This window comes from Glycine soja, chromosome 11 (assembly GCF_004193775.1).
Source record: "Glycine soja cultivar W05 chromosome 11, ASM419377v2, whole genome shotgun sequence".
Classification (NCBI taxonomy): domain Eukaryota; kingdom Viridiplantae; phylum Streptophyta; class Magnoliopsida; order Fabales; family Fabaceae; genus Glycine; species Glycine soja.
The window spans coordinates 7,106,961-7,125,158 of NC_041012.1; the positions used below are offsets into that span (position 1 = coordinate 7,106,961).

Genomic DNA, 18,198 nt, shown 5'->3' on the forward strand with positions numbered 1-18,198 from the left:
CGAGTGTCCTATAATTAAAAAGGAGTCAAATCCACTTCTTTTTTTTTTCAATGCAGGTGGTAATTCCACATAACTCAATTTAATTGTGGCATCTAGAGGAATATTATTAGTAAAGTAGTAGTAATTTTCAAACATATTTTTTAATATAACATTTATGATTAATTAGTATTGATAAAATTATGTGTGAGATTTATTAAATAAAAAATGAAAATTTAATGATTCCGTAAATTTTAATTAACAATGAAAATATATTAAAAAAATTATTAAATAGAAAAAATGAAAATATACCTTGTAATTGGATTAAAAACATATGTGGGAGCTCATGTTATTTTTTTTAACCACAACTCATGTTATTTTCTTCTTCCTAATCATCCATATAAGTGATCGTATATTTGATTTTTTATTCACAATGTATTAAAAAAAACTTCAAATCTTAGACTATCTAATTTTTGGAAATGCATTATGCTTATAAATATTGGAAATGCATTATGCTTATAAATATTTTTTATTACCTTTTAACAAACATAAAAATATATATTCTTTCAAAAATTTAATAAGATTTCGTAAAATAAACATTTTATAATAATTTTATCCAATATTTTATTACTGAACATAAAAATTTGTATTTTCATATTTCTTTTTTAAAATTTTAAAAAAATTGTTTTATATCTACGTCTCTGATTAAAGAAAATACAGTATTTGACATTTGAATCCCAACCGTGCAAAAAAATAAAAGTGAAATACGAAAAGAAAAGAAAAGAGAAAATAAAAAAAGAGATGGTGCGGCCAATTAAATAGGTCCAAACGATAAGATACACTCTGATTATCTACACAGAACTGCGGTGACAACGTGATGTCATTAAATAGTAACTACAGTAGAAAGTATTCTGTCTTCTTGACGAATGTTTTATAAATATTAAGAAATATTTAATTTATTTTATTAAATAATTTTAAGTTCTTAAAAATAAATATAAAATATGTCATTTTTATGCAGTAATATTATTTAAAAAAATTACGAATAAGGCTGATGAATACTTGTCTTTTTTTATTACCAATAATCAATGTCTTATTTTTAAGGAATAAAAAATAATCTTATATGAAAATAAAATATATAATATAAAAAAATCCATTAATTAAAATCCATTGATGAGCAACGGCTAGTGTGAAATTGTGTGCGTTGAAATTAAGATAAAGAATCCAAAATGGTTCAGCTTCGACGGCACGGAGCAGTTCTCATTTAATCACTGATTAATGAGTGACTGACAAACACCTTGTTATGTGTGACTTCTTTCAAAACATGCGCTGACAAACTCTTTGCAATTTCAAAATTAAAAATCTCTTTGTTTTTTACTTACCCAAATGTGCTTCTCTGCTTCTGCATAATCAACCTCCACTTTCCCTAACTTCATTCTTCTACTTCCCATATATTAAATGTCTTTTTACTCTTTTGTATTCACTTGTTAAAAAAATCATCAATTATGAATTACGTGTTTTTGGAATTTAATAAATAATAAGTGATCTAAAAGTTTATTAAGATTAAATCTCACTCGTTTCATTCTCTTTATATTTATCGAAGAGTTATAAGATTATTTTGATAATAAGAGAAAAAAAAAGGAAAAAAAATACTTTCAGTTCAAATTTTTCCATTAATAAAAAAATAATAATTAATATTTACTGATAAAAAAATCAAGTCTCGTTGGATAATCAACTTATTTGATATGTCTATATTGTTAATATCAATAAAAAAAAGTCTATCTTGATAATGTTAATCATAAGCCTAATTCATTTCTATAGATGAGAATACTCGATAATAATCACTTAATGATCAATTTTTAAAATCATTCAACCGTTAATGTGGTAAACATTAAATTTACATGAAAAACAATTCACTAATCTATAATTAATTTTTTGGATAAATATGACCAAGTGAAGGTACTTTTTAGAATAATCAAAATGTCACAAAATTGAGTTTGAAACAGTCCAAAATTCTTGGATAAATATAATCAAATGAACCTTTTTTCTACAGTAATCAAACATATCACAAAATTAAGTTTAGTCCCTAAATTAAGTTTGGAACACCCCAAACAAAAATCCAAGCTTGCTCTTCATAGCAACCTTCATCGAGTACACACAAATCTATATATTATATCATTATTCTACTCAAAACTTATTTGAACGTTAATATATTTGCATGTACAACTCCTTCTATTATATTTAGAAGATACGCATTGGATAAACTCTAAGAAAAACTAGTTTATTTCTTATTCCTTATTCCTTTTCAATAAACTCGTTTAACATGGAGAAACTTATTGAATAAACTTATTTCAAGAAAACTATTCAAGCATATATGTCCCATCTACCCATCCTATTATTCTTTCAAATAATTAGGAATGGTAATAAATAAATAAACATATTTTTATGTATTTTTTTGTTAATTAAATGACTGTTTTGAATAAATATTTTTAATTCCGTAAAATTAATTTAATATTTTTTATTTTTCAGTCAATTTATTAATTGGTTTTATCAAATAGTATAACCTTTAATATTTATTTTCTTTCAACAATACATAGTATTATGTATTTTGGGAATATTTCTTTTTGAAAAACTATTATTGGACATTCTCAACTTAAATTAACGAGAGTGCTAAACACGCAATATAAACGATTACGACAATATAATCAATCTTTCAAACTAGTTGCATTTGTTTTTGTAAAAAGAAAATAATTAAGAAAATACTAGTTGCATTTTATTTTCACTTTTTTAGAAGTATTAAGTCTGGTTTGAATAACACGTGCACCTTTATTATTATTTTTTTCTTCAAGATTTTGAATGTGACTTCTAATAAATTGAGATATGCCATATGCGCACACGATTAATTTCAATACGACTCATTTAAAATAAACGATGCATGTAAAAGAAACATATAAAATAAAAATAGTTTATAAAGAAAGTTATTAGAATAACCATTAACCATTAGGGTTGACTTAGTTGTGAGGTTGAATATAAATGCTTGAAGACTTGGGTTTAATTTCTGTCGTGATTATTATTTATAAAAAAAATAAAGCTATTAATTCAAATACTTAAAAAAAAACATTTATAACTCTGTTTGACTAGAGTAAGATTAATGTAAACAATAAAATTATCTTGTCAAGTAGTTAATGAAATCATATGTTTAAGATTTGAATTTAAAATTCCTGTTGAAATAATATTATGTGAATTAATTCTTATACTATTTTGATATTTTATATGTCTCTAATTATAATATTATTTCAACTAATTTATATTTATTAAGAAAAGTATTTATCACATTAAATTTGTTAATTATTTATATTATCATTCTAAAATTATTCTTTTTCTATCCATGTGTTTTTTTATTAATGTTTGAGAGAAAAATAATTAATATATTTAAAAATAAAAAATTCTTAAAAGAAAAGATAAACAATTTTAAAAAAATTATAATTAAAAACAAAGGAAGTAACATTATATAAACTAATAAATCACCAATTCAGAACAAATAAAATAATATCCAACATTGAATAATAAACTCATGTTGTAATTAATTATAAGACTCTTCAAATTTTTTTATAAAATTATTTTTAATTTTTAGATGTATTAATTATTATTTTTATTTAATTATTTTTTAAAATATTAATGAGAAATAAATAAGTAGGTAGAGAAAAAATAAAAAAAATAATTAATAAATTTGATGTGATAACTATTTTTTAAAATTAAGGGAATTAATTGAATGCAGAGCAATTATTCGAAGTATGATACACATGATTAACGTAATGTGTTGTTGTTTTGGTGCATGTAGTAATTTGAAAGAGAAAGAGACCGTCCTTTTCAAATTCCCGTAAGGAAACAGTGTCCAACGTTGGAAATAAATACTGGAGAGAACAACCCACACACACACACACCTTTTTTGCATTTCAAATCTCTGTTCTTCCACTTCACGAGGTTGCACGCCAACCACCTCTTTATCACTTACTCTCCCGGCTCCACACACAAACAAACACTCTTTCTTTATCTGTCTCTAATATATACTCTTCCTCTCAACTTGTTTCTGTTGCATGGCAACTGCAGCATCAAGAAGACCCAAGTGGCGCCCCCACGCTCCTCCTCCTCCCACGCCGAGGATCCTGCACTTCTCTCGCCGGAGACCCTCTTCCCGGAGGGACCTTAAATCCAATACTACTAACAGGCTGGGGGCTCTCATTGATCGAGAAAGACGTGCACGTGTTCCAATAGTGGTGTTGGACAACAACAATAGTTCCGAGGGTGAGAGGAGGAGGGAGAGGGTTGAGAATGAGAGCAGAAGCCATAGTCCAAAAGGGTGGGCCTTGGAGGAAGAAAAGTGGAAGTTTCAAGCGGAAATGTTGAGAGCAGAATGTAACTTGTTGAGGATGGAGAAGGAGATTGCGGTTAAGAAGTTAGAGAGGACTCGTGTTAAGATGGAGACAACTCTAAGATCTGCACTCCACACGCTTGTTTCTGTTAGTGCCCCTTCTCTCTTTCCTTCTTCATATTTTGTTATTGTCTTCATTTCAACATTGACTAGTCAGCCATAGATATAAAAAGATCATACAATATGAATATGATCAAAGCAGTTTGTGAGGTGTTTCCAAATTTAGCTCCAGGGAATGTCTTATTTCAACTTTGCTATGACTTTGTTTGTTTGTCTCAGATATGTTGCAATTTTTAATGTTTATTGTCCAAAGTTTTGAGAGTGGGTGGGGTGGGTGTTTATTTTATAGGAACATTTGAATTGAATAGTTTTTGTCACATTTGATGCATTATGAATTGGTGGGGTATAATTGTACTTACTATAGTTTTCGTTGGTTTGGCTTTACTTGTCTCTTCTTATGATTTGGACCTTCTGATCTTTAACTTGTGATGTGGAATGCAGGGAAGAATCAAGATTTGTGAAGGAAAGAATGTTGATATGGTTTTGGATGAGGAGATTCATGAGTTGACACAGAAACTTCAGAGATTGCACAAGAGGTCGAAAGTCAAGGATTTAGGGGCTAGGAAGAACAGAAATTTTGACAAGCAAGTTTCTGTTCTGCAGAGGAGACTGGATAAGATTGGAGGGTCATCAGATGAGATATATTTGAGGGAGTTTCAAGAGATGGAAAACATAAGCTTTTCAATTAAAAGAAGTAGCACAGTTGATGATAACGTTGTTGCAAGTGGAAAACTAAATGTAAGTAAGAACCTTAATGTTTTCCCCTCAACACTTGTATTGAGTTTTGATTAACTCCATAGCTCATAGCTCAAATAAAAAACACCACGATTTTCTTCTTCCTTTTGTCTTTTGTTGTTATTTTGGTGTTTTCTTCTCATGGATTTTATTAAAATTTACAGGTGGAGATTTTGAGGAGGAAAATGGAGGGATTGTCAAAGGGCATATTATTGCAGAGAATGGAGGAAGAGTATAATTCACTGCTGTCCACTGCTAGTAGTTCTCTTGCTAGTTCTGGTTCAAATTCCAAAAGAGTTGAATTTCAAGATTCATCTTCCGTAAGAGTACCTCATCAGGTATATACATATATCCATGATTTCTTTGCTCATCACTACTTGATAGTAGTAGGCTATTGTTAACAATTAGTGTACACAGTACACACAATAACACAATGTTGGCCACAGTGTACCTAATCCTGTTTAATCCGACTAAAAAATCCCACCACCAATAGGAAAATCTAGACATGAATTGATTTGACTTATCTTAGTGTACTAATTCTTTTAAAACCGAAAATAAAATTGAAGAGTGGTCCACCTTTTTTTATGTAAAACCAATTTTCTTGACTAACTGAATTAAGAAAATGATTTCTTAACTAACTTTGGAATTAACAAATCCTGCAGGAAAAATTATCCTGTGAAGGGAATCCATGTTCAGGACATTGCAAGACTGTTGTACGAAGAATTGTAGAGCAAGTTAGAACAGAAACTGAGCAATGGTCCCAAATGCAGGAGATGCTAGGTAAGGTGAGGGAAGAGATGGAGGAATTGCAGGCTTCTCGAGATTTTTGGGAAGATCGGGCACGGCACTCTGATTTTCAAATCCAATCCCTACACAATGCTGTAAGATACAGTTCATTGTTTCCACTTGTTCTATTTCTTTCATTTCTCAGTTTTCCTTTTAAGTTCTTGTTTCTTATGCAATACTACTTGTAAGCTTCACAACCATTCTAAAATAACTTTCTTTGCTTTCATGGCTCACCAATTACATTGTTCAGATACTTCAGTGAGCACCATATCTTTTTGTTTTTTTAACTTATTTGCTAACATATAGACTTGGCTAGTTATCTTATTTGACAAATTTAAATGTTTGGACTTTATGCTCAATGTTTCCTCTTTGAATTAAAATTTGAAGGAGAAAATATTGGGCATTCAGACCAGCTGGTGGAAAGCATAAACTACCATAAATAAGCAACCTGTTAATTCATTTGACTTGTGTTAGCTCAGCATTAGTGCACCTGACAGTGTTTAAAATGTGGTTGATGGCATTTCTAGTGAATCACTTTGGCATTATTTAAGGTTCTCACTCAAGTCATAGAAAGAAAGAAAAAAAGATGAAAAACATGAGATTTGGTGATGCTCAAAACATGTCCTTGGCTTGCATTTGGTCTCTTAAGCTTGTTTTTTGTTTCACAGGTGCAAGAATGGAAAGAAAAAGCTCTTTCATCTGAAAATAAAACAAATGAGGTTGAAGCAGAACTCTCCGTACTCCGTGGTGATCTTGAAAGATTGAGGAAGGAACAGAATGCAGCAAAGGGGACCAAATGTTTATCAATTCCCGTGGACACACAGAATGAGTTGGAAAAGCGAATAGTGGTTTGTAACTCAAAGGAAAAGAATGATGTTTTAAGGAGTGGGGAAAGAAAAGCACATGGTGGTCGTAGAGGAGGTGGATTCTTAGCCCCAAAACGATCACCACTCCGAGACATTGGGAACTCATCATCATCATTGTTGATGAAGCAGAATAATAATGGCAAAGCAGTTTTCCCTTTGCGTTGCCATCTTTCTTCAGATGTTTGAGATCTTCATGTAATATGTACCTATATTATATTATATGCCAAGAGAATAAATTGATGTAGCTGAAGCTTTCATTTGTTAAAAGAATAAAATTTAGCTCTTAAAGAGATTCAAGATGAATCTTGATCTTTGGTATAGAATAAAAATCATGTTAAAAAACAAAATTTAGCCGGTGAAATATCAATTTTGATTAGAAAGCAGCACTAAAACCATATAGAAAAAACTGTATAAATTTTTTCGTTTTCAAAAATCATCAAAGGTTTGTTACCCAGGTACCAAATTCAACAAGGTAGTTGTACCAAATTCAGCAAGGGAGATGTAGGCTTTGCTTGCTCCAGCATCATATTCATGCGCGACCCCGACCCCTCAATATATTACTATTTAGTCATTTAATTACAGATGTGTTCTCATGAATTAAATTTGATTCAAATTAATGTAAGATGTTTTTTTATTTTTATTGCGCTTGTAGTATTTAACTTCATTTTTTTAGAGGAAAACTTCATTTTATTCATTCGGAAAACTATCTTGATCTATTTATCTAAAACTTTAGCAATGTATTGTACAGAATACATTATTTTATATAACTAAATTTATAATAAATAAGTACTTCCTAATATATAAGTTATATTATAATTAAAAATTATAATAAATAAATACTTGTAAAATATAGACTATAAAATATTTTATAATAAATAATTTATATTGTAATATAATATAGTTTTAAATTATTGATAATTTATTTATAAAACATTGAAGTTCAATTTAGAACTTAAAATATTGAAAATAATAAATTGAAAGATATAAAAGGTTAAATTTTTTACTAAAAACATTTTTGTTGAATAAAAAAAATCATAAAAAACATTCTTTTTGAAAGATGTTTTTTTTTCTCCTTTAAAGCAAGATAACCTCTATAGCAAAAAATAATGAAATTAACGCTTAAGAAATCATCAAAATAAATTTTGCTGTTTCATATGCACAACTAGAAAAATAGTTAAAAATATTTTCAGTTAAGATATCTATTCTAATATATACATATATATAGATCATTTTTTCATAAAGTACATCTAAGATCTCTCTTTCTGTATTAGCAAATAAAATATTACTTGTTAGAAGACGAATTAAGATAATCAAGATAAAAAAAAAAAACCCATTGAAGATTGTTTAATTTTACAACAATATAAGATTTTTGAGGCCAGACGTCATGCTCGAACCCACTACATAATGGTTTTAGATGGTATCTGCAGACTGCAGGCTACAAAGTCATGTAGAAGTGACTTTTTTGTATATGATGTAAAGATAAAACCGAACAAGGAATAGTTGAATCCTTGACTAAATTGATTAGGCTTAAATACATATTTGTTTTCTTTTTAATTTATTATTTTTTTTTTGTTTTTATATTGTAATTTTTTTAGTTTTATGTCTTTTATAAAATGTATTTGATTTATTTTTTGTTTTTAAATAATATTTTTTTATGATTCAAAATATGATTTTTTTATTGTTTAAAGTATTATTTAAAATACTTTTAAAAACAAAAAGTAAAATAAATATATTTTATAAAGATAAAAAAATACTAGATTATAAAAAAATGTATTTAAACCAATTTATTATTGTCATTGACCTAAAAATATATAATCACTTCTTTTATCAGGCGTTATTGCGTTAATGAATCACTTTAACCATTAACTTCACGACCGCCCAATCGCAGGATTCGCTTTTCACGTTCGTCCTCCTTCCAAGTTTCATTTGCTTTGAACTCGTGACGACGTCGTTTGGAGCGTCTGCTTAAAGCTACTCGTTCTGTTGTTCTCTTGGTACCTTTAGTTCTAATTGAAGGTGTAATGTTAAGTTATTGATTTTGCCCCTTGGTCTATTTTAATTCATTCAGTGGGTAAACCCTAAAAAAGGTAATTTCTATAATTTTAAAAAATAAATTCTTTTTTTTTTCATTTTCTATTCAACTAAATAGAAAGAAAAAAACATCATTATCTATATTTTTTATTTTCTAGTTTGTTATTTCTTATTTAAAGAAACCATTGAAATGTCATTTTCTTGGTAAAAATATTTGAAAATGATTGAACAATTTCTTGGGGGTTTTAATTGGGGTGCCAATCTGAATTTCCCCCATTAGTGCAACTCAAAGGCACGCACGCCATGAAAAGTTTCTCCCAACACCACCACTAGTTCCTTAATGCTTCAGTGGGCACCACCATGTACCTGTATAATCATGATACGACTCTAAATAATTTTTTATGGAATAGGTCATATTCGTGTTTTCTTCTTGAGAAAAAAAAAACAATTAGGATTACTTGAATTTAGTATGTCATTTTGATCCTTGGATTTTTTTTAATTTATTCTCTTAAATTTTTAATTATTACAATTAATTTTCGCCACTTTTTATTCACATAAAAATTTTCATTTTCTCTTAATTAAGCTATTAAAATATTATCGTTAATTAATTTAAGAAGAAATAATATAATAATTTAAAAATAGAATATTATGATTAAATTCAACGAATTTGTAAGACATGGGAACATGGTTTTGAAAGGAAAAAAATGATTTTTTAAGTTTTAAATAAAACATGAATTTTTAATTGATAATTTTTTTAGCAAAATGGCATTAAGTAAATTTAACTAGTGTAAGACTGCATTTTTATAAAGTTTTCAATTATATATGTTGACATTTTGCGAAAATAACAGTGATTGTCATAAAATTATTATTGTAACCAGCTAGTATGGATGGTGTAATACCCCATATCTATATATAAAATAGATAATAATATCTTACACTGCACATGCAAATTAAAGTTGACGTACTAATTTAGAATAAATTTTACTGATTTTTCAAATAATACTTTTTTGTTATTAATTTTTTTATCCGAAATAATTAAAATCGATTCCCTTTGATATTTTTAGTCATTGATTATAAATATATGAACTACGCATCTGAACTTAAAATAAATGCAATTTAAGTCATACATGATGCATGCATATACAAGTTTTACAGTTTATCAAATTAATGTCAACATACATACATAACCATAGAATGGCTAGAGAAAAAAAAAGTACCAATTCCATACAAAATGCCCTAAAAACATTTTTAAAAAAGTGAGATTCAGTATTGACAACAAAAAGAAACCAACACTGCTTTGGCTGATTTGAAACTAACAATTAAAAGGAACTCAATAATGTCAATCAGACGAGGGAATCTGTCATTTAAAAAAACAATTAAAACGTAAGAAAACATACACAGACAAAGAAAAAATTAACAGGGAGATATATAGGTTTCGTGCTAGGGCCTTAATTGTGTAATAACAAATTAAAACAAATAATGGGCCTAATCTAGCAAATTATCATAACATAAACAAGTAGATTGGACAATATATATCATATCACTAATAACAATCAAATGAAATGAACAGATACACAAATACATATTCATGTCCACAGGGAACCTTCCAATAATGTAGTAGTAAGATTAATTAGTAGCTCGTACTCCACCAAGTCACCAACCTTCTGCATGCATCAATATTCACGTAGTAGGTGTTCATAGACACACCCCAATACTATTACACTAATCATAAATAAATTGTAATGATTCATCAAATATGATATATTACTTAAAATGTTAGAATTAAAGTTAGACAAAAGTTACATAAAAAATAAAATAAAAAATAGGTATAAAACAAACGAGTTTAGTTTCATAATTATAAAATACGTTTTAAAAATGATTCATATAATAGAATTTTGATTTAAATAAAAAAATGTTGGAAAAAAACATATTAAATAACTTTTCAAGCACAAGGAAAGAAATATAAATTCTACCAGTGACCATCATGAAGAGAGCTCCACAACATTTAATAGTGGACCAGAAACATAATGTTTAATTTAGTGGAATCAGTAGGCAATTGCGCATCATCATGTTTTCATTCACAAAAATGTTTTTTCAAAACACCCCCATTCTTAACCAACTTAGTTGACGTAACATAGTCAACTCACATCAACTACACGTGCTCTTTTGTGCTTTACAAGTGGATCCATCTTCATCTCCAACATCCAACGAGCACCACGGTTCCCGATCAGTTGTAAATCGGAAGATGAGCCATGGCAAGTAAATTAAAGTACCATTCAAGATCAGTTTACTAAAACCCTAACCAATTTTCTTGGTTCATGCCAGTTTAACTTATAAATTACAAGTTGTTTAGGCTTCATAAACAATTAGTTAACTTTTCTATAACTTATTTTTTGTTTTTAAGATGAAGTTAATTGGATCAAACACTTTTTGATATATAAAAACTATACTCTAAAAAAATTAGTAACTTTTTTTAGAAAAAAATACAATGATAAAGAGATATTAGAAAAGGTAATTTGAAGGAGTTTCAGGAGCATGTTTGCATTCCTTTGGGGGTAATCTAAACTCAATTTCGTGACCATTTTTCATTATTCTCCAAAGCATATTGTCATGCTTATATTTTGCTTCAAATCAAATTCTCATAAAACCAAGATAAATGTTCTTTTTCCAAAAAAGCACAAGTATTTTTATGAACTTTAATGTACGATAATGAATTTTAATACACCAAGTCAAAAAGGAAAAAAATGCTAATTCAAGAATAAAAATACTTCTAATCTATCTCAATTTTAATCCAAACATGCAATTATAACTTAATCTTACTTGTATCAATATATTTTATATTTTATATCTTATGTTTTTTTTAAAGGTGATCAAAATCAGAAATTAAAGATAAGTAGGAGATAAAAAATGTAATTTTGCCATTGAATAAATATGACTATTACGTTTGAGTGTTCATTTTTTTTACTATGGATATTATTTATCATCTAATTTTTTTTGTGTTTCTAATTATTCAATTTAAATGTATTTATAGTAAAATTAAATTTTTTGAAATTGTATGATTTTCAATCCTTTCAAAACTTATTTATAGTAAACATTTTCCTATTTTATGTAGTGCTGTATAAAGCTGCCCTGTGCAATACAAGTGCATTTAAACAGAACAGATAACACAACCACCTCACTCTGTCTCAAGTCACCAAAGTCACACCAACAACTAGCAGCATAGCACTGCATTGATTTCTTCCTCTTCATAATTACTTCCTCCCAATTTCAACCTCTACTTCATCATCTTCCATAAAAGATCAACTCATACAATTAATAATATCCTCTTCTATTTACACACACATGGCTTCTGTTCTGCCTATTTACCACAACTACGTTAACCTCCCATGTCCTCTTCCCCTTTCAAAACCATCCACCACCTTCAACACACCCATAATTCTCTTCTTCCCAAAAACCAAACCTTCACTAACCCTCAAGTGCTCCTCTTCCGCTTCAAGCCTAACCCCGGAACTGGACCAAGAAGAAGAAACATTTGGTAACTTTGATGAGCCTCCCTTGAGCGAATCGTGGAAGGAAATCCAAGGCTTGAACAACTGGGATGGTCTCATAGACCCAACCATGAACCCTCACCTCCGAAGAGAAATAATCCGCTACGGCGAACTCGCCCAAGCATGCTACGACTCCTTCGACTTCGACCCTCACTCCAAGTACTGCGGAACATGCAAGTACCACCCTTCACAGTTGTTCGAGAAACTCAACATGTCCCAAACCGGCTACATGATAAGCCGGTACCTCTACGCCACCTCCAATGTCAACCTCCCCAACTTCTTCCAGAAGTCCAGGCTCTCCACCAGCGTCTGGTCCCCACACGCCAACTGGATGGGCTACGTGGCAGTCTCCACCGACAGGGACCAAATCAAACGCCTCGGACGCCGCGACATCGTCATTGCATGGCGAGGAACCGTCACCTACGTCGAATGGATCTACGACCTCAAAGACATTCTCCGTCCAGCGCTCTTCTCCGACGACCCCACCATCAAAGTCGAATCAGGCTTCTACGACTTGTACACCAAAAAAGAAGATTCATGCACCTATTGCTCTTTCTCCGCTCGCGAACAAGTACTCTCGGAAGTCAAGCGTCTTCTCCATTATTACAAAAACGAAGAGATCAGTATTACCATCACAGGACACAGCCTCGGTGCTGCCTTGGCGATTCTGAGCGCTTACGACATCGCTGAACTCAAGTTAAACGTTGTTGAAGACGGTCGTAACAAAATTCCTGTGACTGTGTTTTCGTTTGCGGGGCCGAGGGTTGGGAATCTGAAGTTCAAGGAGAGGTGCGAGGAGCTAGGGGTGAAGGTGCTGAGGGTGGTGAACGTGCAGGACGTGGTCCCGACCGTGCCGGGGATAATAACGAACGAGAAGTTTCAGTTCCAGAGGTACATAGAGGAAACGCTGTCGTTTCCGTGGAGCTACGCGCACTTGGGGACGGAGATGGCGTTGGATCACAGGGAGAGTCCGTTTTTAAAAGGAGGGATGAATGATTTGGGGTGCGCGCATAACTTGGAGGTGCATTTGCACTTGGTGGATGGGTACCATGGGAAGGGGAAGAGGTTCTGTTTGGCAACCAAGAGGGACATAGCGCTTGTGAACAAGAGCTGCGATTTTCTCAGGAGTGAGTACGGTGTTCCCTCGCATTGGCGCCAGGATGAGAATAAGGGGATGGTCAGGAGCCGAGATGGCCGCTGGGTTCTGCCGGACCGCCCAATATTGGAGGCTCATCCGCCGGACATGGCGCACCATCTGCAGCAGGTCCTCAACAACCACTTAGCAGCTCAGCAATTCGAAACCAGTACTTGATTCAAGCTCAATATCCATCTTCAGAGATTATCTCGTGTTTCCTCTGCTCATGCTCCCAAAATATTACATGTTACTTTTTAGATTTTTAGATTTTCTCAAATTCTACCATTTATTCTTCTCTGATATTTTTATATATTATATTCTGATCAGCTCAACTTAAAAATTTGTCCTGCTTTAAATTCTACCATTAATATAATAATTACTATCATATTTAATGTTTTATTCTTTCCCTCCAATGAAGCCAAAATTTCATGCATTTTTTCTTTTCATACACTCTTTTTTGTTATTTTTATTTTATTGATTTTGCAACATAAGAGTATAGTATTTTAAAAAATTTAATTATAATGGTTAATTAAAAATATAAATAAATACTATAATTGTGAAATTATAGATAAAATTATGAAAATTGAAAATTTGAAATTATAACATTTTGATTATCACGTACATGTCATAGTATTTATTACTTTAATAGATAAATAATTAAATTATAATTGTTAATTAAATCCTAATAATTATAATTATACTAAATATCTTAACCCCTTGACATATTTTTATATTATATACATATACAACACTTGTTATAAAAATAAAATAATATATAAAAAAAAAACATGTTACTACAAGCATCAATTACAAAAGTTATAAAAACTGCAATGATTGATTCATAACTTCTAGACTGTAGAAGTATGTTTAAATTTTGCAAAAAGTACAAGAAATTGTTAATTATTTGTTATTATTATTAATTACATGGGCCTATAATGTTTTTCCTTGACTTACATAAACAAAACAAAGATGTCGGCTCAATACACCAAGTCCAACTATTCATTATCCAACTATAGTCCAATGTTTCCTTAAAAAACCTATAGTATAGTCCAATGTTTCCTTAAAAAAAAAAAAAAAAAAAAACTATAGTATAGTCCGATGTTCTTCATTTCTCGAGAATCTTTGTAACAATACACCGAAGCTCGTATGAATGCTAGACTAGACACATGATCATGATCAAAGACAATTACTAACAGACATTCGTACGTTAAGGGGTTTAGCTTAAAGTCGCCTTTCACGGATCATCACACGCAAAAACAGTAAATATCACTCTAACTCAATGAAAATCTAACGCGAATATGAGAGTTCTTATAAGTGACCACATCCAAGCTCAACTAAAAAATTTAATGAAAATCTTAACTTTTATCATATTTATTCGTCAATTTAGATTTTTTTTTGCCTTAATCTTCTTGGTTTATAAAAGCAAAAATATGCTAATTAATTCGAAATTTGATGGTAAGGTAAATAAAATCTGATAAAAATTTATTTTTATTAAAAATCAAACTTAAATAATATCCAAACAATTTAATTTTAATTTCAAACACATTAAATCATTTGGTTATTCTTCAACTTGGATTGAAGTGTAAATTATTAAAAGCTATTATTCTCGTTGTTGTTATCTACCCAATTCATGAAGTGTTGTACACCTTTGTTTAGAATGATGTTCCTTGAATATATTAAATTCAGTAAGAGTGTCCTTATAACATGAAAGCATAATAATAAATAATGGTACTAATATATATAGTCTCTCGATCATAAAATAAAAAATAAAAAATCAGTCTCTTACTCTTGAAGAAAAATCTGATACTGACATAATTCTTAATTTTCCATATATCTTACATAAATTTGGAATTGCAAAATAAGACAAGACGACATTAACCTTAGATGGTGAAGGTGAAGAACGAGGAGCCGGCCATCGGTCCAAGCTCCAGGGAGTTGGAGTTATTTAATTGTTGATAGCATCTTTAGTTACTATTTCAAATGAATAATAGAAGCATTTGCAAGTTCAACCAAAATGGGTTCACAAATCACAAACATGCTCTGGCTAGTGGACTCCGTTGTGTTTGGCTGGTATTTTGTGTCAGCGGAATATTCAACGTTGTTTTAAGGATTCTTCGTCTATCTATGACTATGTGAGTTTGCTTCCAATAATGTTGGTAGAAACTAGAAACACACGTTGCTGGTTCTGTCTTCTGTCATGCCATATGCTTCAAATAATGAGGCCAAACACGGTAGGCCAAGACGCCATTTTATAATTTCTTTAGAATGTGAAAATTAATTCGAAAGAAAACTAAATTGAATTTTATCTTTTAACAAACACAAAATTTTGTTGTATTTAGTTGGCGAGGACATTTTTTTTAATATTGAGATTTGTATTTTGTATAAAAAATATAACAAATTATTTTAATTTATATTTAATAATTTTTTGTATTTGATCTCTATATTTAGTAAACAAATGTTTTTATAATCCTTCAATACACCTTCATTAAAAATAATAATTTTAAATATACAGTGTAGATTTAATCTAAATCTTTGGTGTTATATTCGATGTAAACATATTTTATCTCTTTTTTTTTATTAATATTTATACATTGTAAAATAATTTTACATAGTTATTTAATTACATATTTAAAATAATTATTTTAAAATTTAATAAACTAAGTATACATAGTAGATTGTGTGAATCAAGACATCCGCCTAAGGTTAAAACTAATTCTCCAAACTACTAAGATTCATTTAAAAGATTTAAGTGTTTAACTATTTTGACAAATATATTTTATTCCCACGAGTCAATGATATTATTCAAACTAAACCACAATCTTTTTATTCTCTTAACAATAATTTTTTTTTATAATTGGATCAGATAATTTTTTATTTCAAAATTAATTTAATTTTAATTATATTCAACAAAATATTTTAATTAATTTTTATATTTTTTATTAACTGAAAATTTGATTTGATTGTTCAATAAACAATTTTTAATATTTTTTGAAACATTTGAAGTAACGTTTTTTAACATGCATTCTAACTTTTTATATTTTATTCTTAATATATTTATCCATTTTGTTACTATTTTTAATAATTTTATTATTTTTCTATTATTTTATATTTTTCAATCATTTTAACAATTAAATTTTATCAAATATTTATAATTTAACAAGTTAATTTTTTATCTTTTAATTTCCATCTAATTTTTTTAATTAGTTTTATCAAACTTAACCTAAAGAAATACATCTAAAGAGAATAAAAAAAAATTGTACAAGAAGGGGCTAAAAGCTCGAACTAAAAACCTCCAAAGAAAGAAACTGCAGACATATCTGCAAGCAAACGCAATCTGAATCCAAGCGGGTGGACTCTCAAAGATCTGCATAGCTTCCCAAGTTTATCAGTTACCTGATTAGCCTCTCGAAACTAAAGAGAGAGAAAAGAATGAGTAACATCATGCAAAAGCTAATGATGCATTCCATTTTATAAATCGTTAAATAATTGGGACTATGATTTTTTAATACAGAATTGGGAATATTTTTTTCAATTTTCATACGTACAGAATTGGGAGTATGATATAACTATTGAATGGTCTTTATATTATTAATTAATGTAATTTTATTTGCTGATTATGTAAAAAAAAAAAAACTCTCAGTTTTTCATCATGTGCTCATAGGCATATATTAGAAGATTCGTTTTTATTTAGAAAAGTATATGATTTATAAATTATTTTAACTTAAATAAAGAGGATAAAGAAATTCTAGAATAGTGATCAGCGACCAGAAAAAAGTTGTATGAACCAAGTGATGGAAAAGAATAGTATTTATGACTTACACAAAAAAAGAATAATTTTTAACATCATGCAAAAGCCAATGATGCGTTGATTTTATAATTTGTCGAATAATTGAGGATATAGAACGATCTTAAAATAAATGTGGCCCCTTAAAATCCACTAGGAACAAAGATTTAATATTGATTTACACAATCATCAGTTTTGACATATTGCTAAGAAATCACGATCATACTGATAATTATTAAAAGCTAAATGTTTTTTTTTTCATTGGAAGATATTCATGTTAATTGTTAGATTTTTATCGGTGGGGGATTTAAGCCTATGGTTTTTTCATTCCTATTCCTTTCCCTCCCTTTTTTTCTTGCAATATCTGTAAGCTAAATGACTAAAATGATTCGATAGTGGATATATACTACGATATTCGTTAAAAGCTGTTTTTTTCATTTCTTAAAAAAAACTGTTTTTTCATTCGGAATTAAATATTTTTCAACAAAAAAGGTAGAAGAAAACAGTTAATTATGAAAGGATATGTCTTTATGCTCAAAGTCTCAAAATTCTATTGAGGAATAGAAAAACGAATCAAAAGATACAATATATATATATACTATTTATTGTTTAGAGAAAGGACAACTTTTTAAAAAGAAAGAATAAAAGAGATCTAAAAAAGGCGGGGTTATGGTTGTTAGGGATGGTGATAGCACGGAATGAAGCTAGGATGAGTATTTATTTTTATCGGACAAAATATTAAAACAAAATAATATACAATATGTTGTAAATTCAAATTTTCTCTTGTCTTTTTAGAGTAAAATATTTTATTTATTGTGATGATATTGATATTGGAAAAGGGTTTTTGA

General features: G+C 29.3%; 2 protein-coding genes across 2 annotated transcripts; both read left to right on the plus strand.

Annotated features, from left to right (window-relative positions):
• The first annotated feature begins 3,901 nt into the window (after nucleotides 1–3,901).
• Nucleotides 3,902–7,142, plus strand: LOC114374976. The gene is made up of 5 exons (XM_028332704.1): nucleotides 3,902–4,493; nucleotides 4,907–5,203; nucleotides 5,365–5,538; nucleotides 5,863–6,081; nucleotides 6,655–7,142. The coding sequence occupies exons 1-5, from the start codon at nucleotides 4,071–4,073 to the stop codon at nucleotides 7,036–7,038; spliced, it is 1,497 nt and encodes a 498-aa protein (XP_028188505.1). The 5' UTR covers nucleotides 3,902–4,070; the 3' UTR covers nucleotides 7,039–7,142.
• Nucleotides 7,143–12,025: 4,883 nt separating this feature from the next.
• LOC114374668 (phospholipase A1-Igamma3, chloroplastic) lies at nucleotides 12,026–13,958 on the plus strand. Its single transcript, XM_028332337.1, has one exon. It carries the CDS (start codon nucleotides 12,226–12,228, stop codon nucleotides 13,741–13,743), a length of 1,518 nt encoding a protein of 505 aa, XP_028188138.1. The 5' UTR covers nucleotides 12,026–12,225; the 3' UTR covers nucleotides 13,744–13,958.
• Nucleotides 13,959–18,198: the final 4,240 nt, after the last annotated feature.